We start from the raw sequence: 11,385 nt of genomic DNA on the forward strand, positions 1-11,385 counted from the left end.
GCCGGGAGCGACGATGCCCCTGACATGGGCTCCTACGCGGGGGCCCCTCTGCGGCGAGGACCGCTGGGCGGCTGGTAGCGAGGGCCCCTCCCTGCGTTGACCCGTGGATCCTGGCGCTTTTTGGCGCCCCATGCGCGAGTGTCGCTGCCGCTGAGGCTTTCCTACAGCATAATGAAATAAAACAGCGCAACGAACGGGACGAAACACGAAGAAAGGGAGACAAAGACACAGGCGCTCCCTTTCTTCGTGTTTCGTCCCGTTCGTTGCGCTGTTTTATTTCATTATGCAGTACCAACTAGCCCGGCATCTTCCACTTCTGAATTTCCTACAGCACTCACGCAAACAGCGTTCGAAGGATGTCACACCGAGGAGACAATATTGCACGACTACTATTCGTCTCGAGTTTCAAGGAGATATTCAGATTGTTGGATTGGCAAGAGTTATCGATAGAAGCTTATGGAGAACAATGCGGTGCTGTGGGTTCAGATTCCAGGTGCGCTCGCTCATCTCGTCCTGCGTGCGCCAGCCGTATAGGGGAAACTGCAGTTATCAGTGCTAACCATCACGTGAATACAGGCATCACGAAATAAAGAGCTAGCTCCTCTGACTGCCAAAGTCCAAGAACAGGATATACAGAACAAAGACGGGAGGTTCTGATGATGTCATTGCCCGGTTTGGTAACATTGGAGAGAAAAGGCAAAAGATGATTGATGACCAAAACATCTGAGCCAGGTTGCTGAAAGAGAGAACCGATATAAAGAAAATTAAGGTATTCAACAATCTGAGAAATGATCAGCAGTTACGACAGCCGGAGAGGTGATGAGGGAATATATCTATCTGTGGCAAGTTTTGGCCGCAGATCCGTACCACGGGAGTGAAATAGCCATGAGGGAATGGGGTGGGGGTTTGCACAATAAGGACGACCACAGAAGAAAGACACTACAAACACGAACATGTGCATTTGGAAAGTACAACCAGGGCACTAATACCCTTGTATCCATAAATAGGAAAGTGCATAACAGCCGTATCTTGCCAGTACTCACCTACGGGGCAGACGTTTGGCAGCTAACAAGAAGGGTTGTAATTAAATTGAGGGCATCACCGCAAACTTTGGAATGAATGAATGAATGAATGAATCCTTTGTTGCAACCGAAGGGATGACTCTCGGATGCTGCTTTATAATTAGGAGAGATGGGAGTGCAGAGGAAGAAGCCAATTCCCCGTTTTTCGCATCCTTAAAAACTGCGCGCCGTAAGTAGCCAACCTATTTATTACAGGGCACTGTTTCTGACAGTGGGTACATCTGGTTATTCTTTAGTGTTTCATGCCTAAAGAGAAACCATTTGCGAAATATATGTGCTGCGTTTGCTTTTAATTTGTGTAGAAAGACCTCTTGAGGACGAGTGGGCTCTTTCTTGGAATCAGACACCAGCGCTGGTGTTAATGCGGATAACCTGCTCCTGCTGTCGTCTTTTATTTTACTACACATTTTGTGGTAAGGAAAGCTGTAAGTGGAGACAGGATGAGAGCAGAGAGGGTAGGAAACCAAACTCGACAAATATGAGAAGAAAACATTGGCACAAGCAGATCATGCAAGTCCCAGAGCAGGCAAGCTTCCCTTAGGGTGCCGCAATACGTACGGTGGGGGTCAAATGTTCCCAGGCCACAGGGTCTGCGTCTGAGCAGTATAGTCAGGCAGCTGCGACGGCCCCAAATCTCAAAATACATGTGGAGGTAGAAGAAGCATTATTCTAACCTCTGAGATCATTTATAGCTTTAATGGGATCTCACGTGTCAGAATATGCTGACCAGAAGCAAACCCTGCGGCCTGGGAACTTTTGACCCCCCCCCTGTACCTTCCGAGGCAAAGCAAACATAGCAGGCTTCGGCAAAAAATCGGCCAGGCGGACGAGGTTATGAAATTTGCGTGTATTCATTTAAGGTGACGGCACCGCAGTTGGCACACGGCAGGGCTAATTACAAGACATGCATCTGCCGTTTAGTGAACCTACCCAGCCTAATGCCGGTGATGACGCAAGGAACTTATGATAACGGCAACTGCGTCAACGGTCGGCTGACTCTGCGCGTTGATCATTGGCTGGAACTTGGAAAATAAAGATGCTGCCTCTTTATCGCTCTTTTTAGGAACTATTTGAAGAGGTAAAAAGAGCCATGACGGCCAGCTACTGATTTTCCTGCAGCTAGTACATCTCTCTTATTACCTACTAACTATGGAGGTGACCATGGAGAAAGCAAATACGAAATTAGTATTTAAGCTCAAACAGTTCATATTTGATGAGTAATCTCGGATAGAAACCCAAACCTGAGATAGTTCATTATGCAGGCGCATATATCACACGCTAGGGTGTCGCTGGGCTTCAACTGAGCCGTAATGAGCACTTGAATACCTAACGTGACGTGCGTACTTAGCGTTATATCGCAATTGTTTACTTTCCTAGCTGAAGGCCTTTATTCGAGCCTTTCTTTATCCCTACCAACTCAGGTTCAATCGCAAAACCGAGAGCCATCAAAATCATTTTGCAGAGCCCTGAATTTTCTAACTTGGGCAACTCCAGCGAGTTCCTTGGTTCCTTTTTTCTCCTTTCAACCGAACTCAGTTCAAGCATGAACTGTCAGTGCAGAGTACCAGTTTGACACCGCACCAATGACACCAGTGACTTGAGTTAAGCAACTTCCTGCATATAGTCAGTGAAGGGTGTCAAATGACGTGAAATATGTTATAGAGTGTTGCGCCACAAACATGTCCTCGTCGGGCTGTATTTTGCATCGCCCGACTGCGATAGTATTTACTTCTCCCCTGCTGTTATATGAAACGTACTGTCTCTCCGCCCCCCCCCCCCCCCCCCCCCCCAGCCAATGAATATTCAGCCTTTTTGACAAGTGCAATAGAGCATGCCTTAAACAGGAGCGCCTGGTGATATTATTGAGCACCTTTAATATATGTAACACGTGGCTTGCATGCATGGTACAGAGAAAAAGAACTGTCTCTTGCTCCCTTTTGTCTTCTACGTCCGATTAGGAGTCTCCTCGCTAGTCAATGACGCATTCATGGGCACCTCAGTTGACGTCATCATGTCTTTAGGAGACACTGTCTTCGCGGTGTCTTTCGAGAGGCAAGCAGCGGGCACTGGCTCGGCGACCATGGAACAGACCAGTCCAAAAAGGTCTGTGAGAGCCCTGTTCTGGACGTCTTCGTCTTGCTTGCCGTTGACAACGACAAAAGGAACGTACCGAACCGCCGGCTGGTGCGAAGCTGTCTTCCGGCCCATCTTTAGGAGGAGCCTCGGACCGGTCTTAGACGACGTGCAATGGCTCAGGGCCGCCCAGTCGACGCCGACGCGGAAGGCGCAAGCCCTAGCTGCCTTGTGCGGCGTCGCCGAGGACTCCATACAGACGACGAAGGCAATCAGCTTGTATGTGCCCTTGAACAGTGTCACCGCGCAAGCCTGGATCATGTTGCCGACACACTCACGATGCCCATGCTGACAGGTTATCTCCGTAACCATCCGGCCCTCCCTCCCCACCTTCTCTTTCCTTTTGGCCATACCGTAGGGGATCAGGCGGACGTTCAGAAGGCCGTTCAGCCGCAGGTACGTCGGCCATAGCTGGTGGGTGATAAATTTCTGGCTGTATGGGCAGTGAGTTTCGTAGAAGACCTGGACCTTGACACGATTCGGCGGCCGGCCTCCGTCCGAGGACGCGGCGGCAGACATGAGGATCAAGCATAACAGGGCCAGGCAGGCCGGTGGGATCGCCCGGAGCCGGGAAGTCATGGTTCTTCGTCGTTGTTGTTAACTCCGCGTGCCTAACAGAAATGCTTTAACAAGAGCAGTGATATAGCTTTAAAGATTTATTGTTGAGCTGCTGACGTTAATCCTTATCAGGGGATAAAGAGGCAATATAGTTTTCGACCTTAAGACACCTTAAGCCGAGGAGCAAGTGACTCAAATATGTCTGGGAGCTTTCAGACTGCGGCCATATGAAGAACTTTTTCCAGCGAAGCGAACTGCGTCAGAGCAGTAGTACGCCTTAACTAGAAACTGCTTCACTCCTTTTATTGTTAAAGCTAAATTATTAGAAGCCCCGTAAGGGGGCAATTTCAGCGTGCCAAATCAACACCACTGCCATGAGACACCCTTCAGTGCAGGGCTCCATACGTATAAAGTATGGCCAATTTGGAGTCATTCAACGCCATTCGGTCAAGAATCGACGCTGGAATTGCGAGCGTACATGCGTGAGCAAGTCTATGGGAGTTGGCAGTTACAAGGTGGAATGGCCAGAAATAGATTGCTCGGCAATGTGTGTGACGTCACGATACGACATGACAGGACAAATTCTGCAGCACCTGCCAACTCCTGGCCGCTACTTTAAGATGCGAGGGTGATAAGGGAAATCGAACCCTCCGGTACTATTGGATCCCGATTCAGACATTCATTGGCTACGCAGGCACATTTGTGCCGCTTGGTTTAAGTGAACCTTTATATTTACGTCGGATATGGTCTTTATAATATTGTAGTTGCTTACGACTCTAGATTGACGAGTATATGTGAGATAATAGAGACACAATTAAGGGATAAACTGTTAAGCATTTATGAAATTAAACGCACGCATGTCAAAGCCAGATCCGGAAAGGAAGTCGCCAGCGGGAATTCTCTAAGGCTGCCCTTAAAGAGCGCCTGAAACGATATATCGCGGTAACATTATAATGACAGAAATCCATAGATGTGGCCTCTGTGAGTATTCGAGTCAAATAATAAAGGTTTACGTGGCGCCTATAATTTACAAATAATTTTTAAAAAGTGCTCTTGGCAACCACTCGCAACATATTTGGGCGACACCTCCCTACGCTGAAACCTCCCCGATGACGTCATCGGGTCTTTTTTAGTTGCACCCACTCATTGGACGCTCCCGTGGGCAAGACGGGGCGGGGTGTGGTGGGGTGCCGTCGCTACTTGTTTTCATCTTTTCTTGCACACCAGCGTGCTCTGAGTTGAGGTGGGTCAGCAAGAGCATTATTTTCGATCGCCGATATGATCGGTGCTAGCTTAAATATTTTTGCGTTGCGGAGAAAATTAGCTCGTGCGCTTTTTCTTGTTTTAATAAATAGCGTTTTATGTACTCCTTAAAGGTGAAGCTTAAATGTCCCCCGCATATTTTTCTTTTATCCGCTAATATGAAATAGCTGTCAACGAGATCAGTTGTGCGAAGTAGTTAAATTTTCGGCACTGGCCTATGAACGACAGTCGCGCCGCCTCATTAGTACGACACACTTGGAGAAAAAAAATAATGTCCGCACGCTATTGCTCTCCCCTCCCAAAAAATCACTGTAGAGCAAAATATATCCGACCAATTAATTACTTTAAATGTTCTGGACACACAAAGCAGAAACGTTACCGGATGATGAAGCGTATAATGAAAATGTGTTGCTGTGCCTGTAAGACATATTGTTTCTACGAATTGCGACAAAAAAAAACCTGCAGAATTTATTTATTTACTTTACCTTCAAGGTACATGGTGAATTATAGAGGAGAGGGGCAGCCGCATGCCCCTAGTGTAATTCTAATTCAATTAATGAGTTGAACTATCGACTAAGACACGTAATTTACCTTACCCACTTTGAGGCTTGAGCCTCGCCCCAAGATTCGCATTCATGACTATCGTTTCGACTTCGCTGACGCCGACGGTCAAAAGTATGCGGAGTCCACGTCGGCAGTGACATTTCATTTCAAAAATACGGGCTTCAAGAGTCAGTTGGTGCAGAGCGCATTGCCTGTGCTTTTAATTCATGCGCACGCACCCTTCCCTTCTGGGTCGATGTTCTGTTTAAGCGCAAAAACTCTAGATCAGCTACGAGTACGTCGGCCACAGCTGCGTAGTAGGAGAACGCCTCGTTTAAAGGATACGCGCCCACTCACTATTGGCGTAGACGTGGACATTGAAAGGGGCTGCTTTTATCCCATGTTGTGGGCCTAGCAGGTATCATGAACAACAATCCTAGCTCCACGTTAAAAGCTAACTTGTTGCAAACATTTTACCGCCGTAAGGTAGGGAGACAACACGAACAGAGAAGATAGTAGAGTGTCCTGGTTTTTTCGCGTTTGTGCAATGTTTCAACATTCTAATCAGATATCCACCAGCCATATGCTTATCCATATCAATTCACAGGCTCCGAACATCGGACGATTTGGAGCAGGGAATTGCTCATATAGATTGGGGTTATGTGAGAGCATAAGTAGTATGTTAAATAAAGTGTCACTAATTATTGTAAAAATGATGCTCCTACCATTCAATGACTGATATTAACAGTTTTGTATAAACATGCTAAATAATAATTATTTTATTATTAATATTTAGCATGTTTATACAATTATTATTATTTAGCATGTTTATACAAAACTGTTATTATCAGTCATTGAATAGTAGGAACATCCTTTATACAATAATTAGTGACACTTTATTTACCTGCTCCTTTCCCCATCATGCTTATGGTGGCATCTATAGGGCTAGATTTCTTCTTCAGATCCCCTTGCCTGACGCAGTAGCACCTTGCCCTGTGCTTCACTGACGGCACCCACGACGTCTCTTCGTGACGTTGCTCTTCAGTTCACTAGCACTTTTCTTTTTTTTTTTTATAAAAGCCCCCACGTCAGCTTATCAAGGCGCTGAGCTGCTGACCTTTCTCTTCCCTTTTGGGGCTGGCGCCGTCTTTGGGTGAAGAGAACCAAGCTTTTTGCAGGTGGCTTTCTTTCTTTTTTTGCGAATGGAAATGTTCTCGCTGGTTTTCGAAAAAAATTTGGCAAGCATTTTCGCTCGTTGCTTGTTTTTTTTTTTTAATATCTTAAGGAGTAATTAGCGTCGGTGCGCTTAAGCCTTAGGTTCGTAAAGTTGTGCATTCAAGCCATAGATTCGACTGAACAACGACGTTACGCGAAAATAAAGTCTTGCAACGGGCTCTTAATTTTTTAGTGCATTCTCCATCAGCTACAGACCCCCCCTCCCCTCCGCCCAACCTCCTTCCTATCCGATCAAGGGGGCGAATGAATGAATGTTGTGTCGTGTTAGGTTTATTGGCACATGGGCATAGGCAACTAAGGCCATCATTCGCCAAACGCATGATTTAGAATGAATGAATGAATGAATGAATGAATGAATGAATGAATGAATGAATGAATGAATGAATGAATGAATGAATGAATGAATGAATGAATCCATAAAGACTTTGATTTGGGCTAGATGGTGCATACCATTTCAGGGATAAAGTAAGAGCGCCAAACTGAGACAAAACACAAGACCGACGCAGGACAAGCGCTGTACTGAGTCGGTCTTGTATTTTGTCTCAATTTCGCGCTATTACTTTATTCCTCGAATGAATTAATGGAATTTATTCAGGGTCTGCATAGCATCGCAGAGAGATCAGCGGGTTACCGACATGAACTGCGCACTCCGAAGGTAGCCTTCCTCTCAAGTGTATGCGTCTACGAGAAACGCGTACACTTCCGATGCTCCGTCACCTTGCGACACAACTGGAACTATGTTGGGGCGAGATTCAAGCCTCAAGGTGGGTGAGGTAAAAATGCGCCTTAGTCGCTAGTTCAGCGCATCAATCGAGTTACACTAGTCAGTAGACTATGTGAATGCCAATTTAGTGTTGCATCGTAAAGATTGGAGCCGCATGTGGAAATAAATTGGGACAAGCTAGGTGACTTGAACCGAGCGGGCGCACTGCACACAGAATCTGGCTGAAGAAAGAAATTAAACACATTTTATAAAACACGAGATTTGTAAAAAAAAAAAACGAGATAAATATTGGTAATTCATTTGAACAGGGGCCGAATTACGGTTCTCGCTCTAAAGTTATAGAGCGTGACGTCAAAATGACGACGCCGTGACGTCTCGGCGAGACGTCAACGCGTGACGAAAATTGGAATCAACCAATGATCGCCAGGGTGCCGCCCCGGGCCGCTTATTTTCACGGCAACAGGTTTATTCGCACGTCAAGGAGCCGTTTGCTATCTTTTTTATAGATATAGCGTGTGAATAAATTAACTAAAGTGTTATATTTTCAAGAAGCCACAATTAAAGTTCAATGTCATAAAAAAAATCAAGGAGTAGCTGCAGTTTTGCAATTAAACGCTCTTGTGGGTAGCTTCTTTTGCCGCGAGGGCGCGCTGGCAGAGGTAAACAAACCGTAAAAATGGCGATTTTCAGTAAAACAGCTGATTCCACGGCTATAGTGCCGGCTTTTGCGCATCGTCTGATGTCAAGGTACTGTGTGATTGTCCTAAATGCGCGGAGAAATCATATCGAAAGCAGTGTAATCGGGGCTTTGTTTATTTTTCTTTAGGAAACAGAAACAAAAGAAAGATCGATCGCGGAGCACAGGCAAAATAAACTTTTATGTCCACGCGAACGTCTCACACACAAATGCTTTAGTTAGAACGAGCACGGGGAAAAGCAACGCGGTTGAGCGTACACTACCAACCTCGCTCGTTTTCATTCGTTTTGCACTGTATGTCGCCTTCGCCTCCGCCTTTTGCATTGGGCGCACTGCGGAGCCCAACCACCCTTCAGCGCCAACTTTGCAGTAGTTGAGTTCAGCCATTTGACGCACGCACTTGCTCACCATCAGTTATGAGAGGCCGACTACCTGTAGACGAAATCCTCCGGAGGCAAAAAAAAAGATCGAAGCACGCATGACAGCCGCACCGCCAAGAGCGGTCGACTGCGAGCTTCATCACAGTTCATCGGCGCATTCATTGCACCACCATTCCGCTTTCGCATTTTCAAGTCGAAATAGGCGTCGGAACAACTCGCCGAACAAGTAGAACGCATTCTCACACACCGCCCTTCGTCGTTGCTCGCGCCGGCGTTGCCGCTTCAGCGCCGGAGCCACCACTCACACCACTCCACCGCGGACGCCGCCGCCATTTTCGCTCTATAACTCGCTCTAAAACGTTTTAGATCGTCTCATCGCGCTCTACAAAAATAGTCTAAAACTACGGGCATAATTAGGTGCGCGACGTCATCTGTTTTTTCGCCTCCGCGACGCAATCGCAGCATCCCGTGACGCAACTTTTCAAGATGGCGACGGCGACCAATAGGAGCGGGCGTTTTAGAGCGCTCTCAATTATAGAGCGGTCCGTAATACGGCCCCAGCTATATTTCCAGCGGTATTTCGTTTCCTGTCCCCTTCGATATTACTTGTGACGATCATTCAATATTCGCAATAAACATTAATGATTCGTAAATCTGTGCTACTTTTAAGCCACGCAGGCACTTTGATACGACGTGCTCAAGGCGGGGCCTTATAACATTTATATTGCGCCTGCCCTGATGGGGCTGGGACAGGTAGGTCACCGCCGCTTGCGGCGGAGGCTTGCCTGCCACCGAATTTTTATCTGTTGTAGGCCGTCATTGCACCCGCCACCGATTCGGGGGTGGACGGCTCTTCTTCTTCTTCCCCTTGATCTTCTTCCTCTTATTCCTCTTCTTCTTCCTCTTCTTCTTCCTCTCCTTCTTCTCCTTCTTCTCCTCCTTCTTCTTCTCCATCTTCTCCTCCATCTTCTTCTTCTTCCTCTTCTTCGATATTTGGCACATACCCAAGAAGGGGGATTGGCCAGGATTCAGTGTGGACTGCCAAATGTCCTACACAAACTGAATTAATGTATTAAAGCAATTGACAACTAAACAAAAACATAAGATCTTCCCTCTCTCTTCCTTTTCTTTCTTCTCTATTTTCTCTCCTGTCCGCACGAGGCAGCGGAGGTGGATCAGCTACAGAGCCAGTAGCAGGCCCGTGCATTTTCTTTTCCTTCATCCTACAGCCACAACAACAAAAACAACAACGGGGCCTTATATGACGGTGGTATCGTATGCTACGAGTCACACCTTTAAAGAGGAAGTCTACTGCCAGAGACGAGTATTAAGATATTGGCAGATTCTGCAGCTTACCGCTTGGCGCCGCCAGTATCGAGAGAATAACTCGCGGTTTAATCAGGAATTGATATTTAAAATTGATCAGGAAAGTCAGGTTTTAGCAGATGGTGGCGACACACTGCATCCTTTCGTTGCTACTAAATTAATTCAGCATAAAGGCAAAACTGAAACCGAAGCCGTGACAGCGGCTAGACAAGGCCGAGCTACATGTTTCGCTTTCTCTTTCTTTTTTTCTTTCTTTCTTTCTTTCTTTCTTTCTTTCTTTCTTTCTTTCTTTCTTTCTTTCTTTCTTTCTTTCTTTCTTTCTTTCTTTCTCTCAACTCTCCTTTGTCCGCACAAGGCAGCGGTGGTGGCTCAGCTAGAGCCAAGTGATGCACTCTGGTTGCCTAGTTTAGCTAATTGGTGCATGCTCTTAAAAAAAGAAGATGCCAACGCAGACGTCACAGCACAGTTGTCATCGCGTCTTTCTTCCTTCTGTTATATCTGTGCTGCGCATTTTTGCCCGTGAATCCACTTTTCCTCTTTCCTGCAGTCGGAGCAACTAGGTTCGTTCAGTTTGCTTTGGTTTGGTTTGTAGATTTTAACGTCCTAAAGTGACTTAGGCTATGCAACACACCGTAGGGAAGGACTCCGAAAATTTCGACCACCATGGATATCTTTAACGTGCATTGACATTGCACATCACACGGACGCCTTTGCGTTTCACCTCCATCGAAGCACAGCCGCCGGCGGTCGGGATCGAACCCGGGTACTCCGGCAGAGTAGTCGGGCGTCTTAACACTGCACCGCCGCGGCGGGGCGACAACAACGAGGAAATCTCCGCCATCGCAGCTTTGGCACCATTGCCAAAGAAAGCTCTCCTCGAATAATATGTTTGTTGGTTTCGTAAACACATATATCCTCTAACGCTACAAAGTTGTTCTGTTTTGATTTCACTTTCCCAATTACAAAGCATCACGTTGGTGTTTTAAAATGAAAACACATGCTCATGTTGGAGCCGCAGTTATTTCCGTTCGAGAATTGTGCGAACATAAAACAAAAAATAAGAAATTAACAAAAATAAATTCAGAGAAATAAAACAACATGAAGCAGAAGTCTCGCCTCCCGATTCTTCATTGTGTTGAAAAATCGGGAGGCGAGACGTCTGCTTCATGTTCTTTTATTTCTCTGAATTCATTTAGCCCCTCAGGGGTTATCAATCTAGGCAAAAATTATTTTCTCTGTTCTGTGCAGTCAGGGCGCAGGGAACCTAATTGTTTTTTCTGCTAAAGCAATGTACGTCATCTGATCCGGAATTCCAAAACCCGTACATCTCAGCCGAATGTAATTTCTTTGCGTTTTGCGTAAACGTTTTAAAAACATATGTAGCCTTTGGGAAGACTCGGCCGCCACGTCGCAAAAGGCCGCTCAGCGCCCCAAGGCTCGATG

General features: G+C 46.4%; 1 protein-coding gene across 1 annotated transcript; it reads right to left on the minus strand.

Moving 5' to 3' along the window:
* Positions 1–3,026: 3,026 nt before the first annotated feature.
* LOC146181723 (gamma-interferon-inducible lysosomal thiol reductase-like) lies at positions 3,027–3,794 on the minus strand. Its single transcript, XM_084575839.1, has one exon. It carries the CDS (start codon positions 3,792–3,794, stop codon positions 3,027–3,029), a length of 768 nt encoding a protein of 255 aa, XP_084431965.1.
* Positions 3,795–11,385: the final 7,591 nt, after the last annotated feature.

Source organism: Amblyomma maculatum, chromosome 8 (genome assembly GCF_055883805.1).
Source record: "Amblyomma maculatum isolate TAMU_Amacu chromosome 8, ASM5588380v1, whole genome shotgun sequence".
Classification (NCBI taxonomy): domain Eukaryota; kingdom Metazoa; phylum Arthropoda; class Arachnida; order Ixodida; family Ixodidae; genus Amblyomma; species Amblyomma maculatum.

Excerpts from the sequence above, each read along its gene's own strand:
- LOC146181723 (XM_084575839.1), bottom strand. The coding sequence starts at position 3,794 with ATGACTTCCCGGCTCCGGGCGATCCCACCGGCCTGCCTGGCCCTGTTA.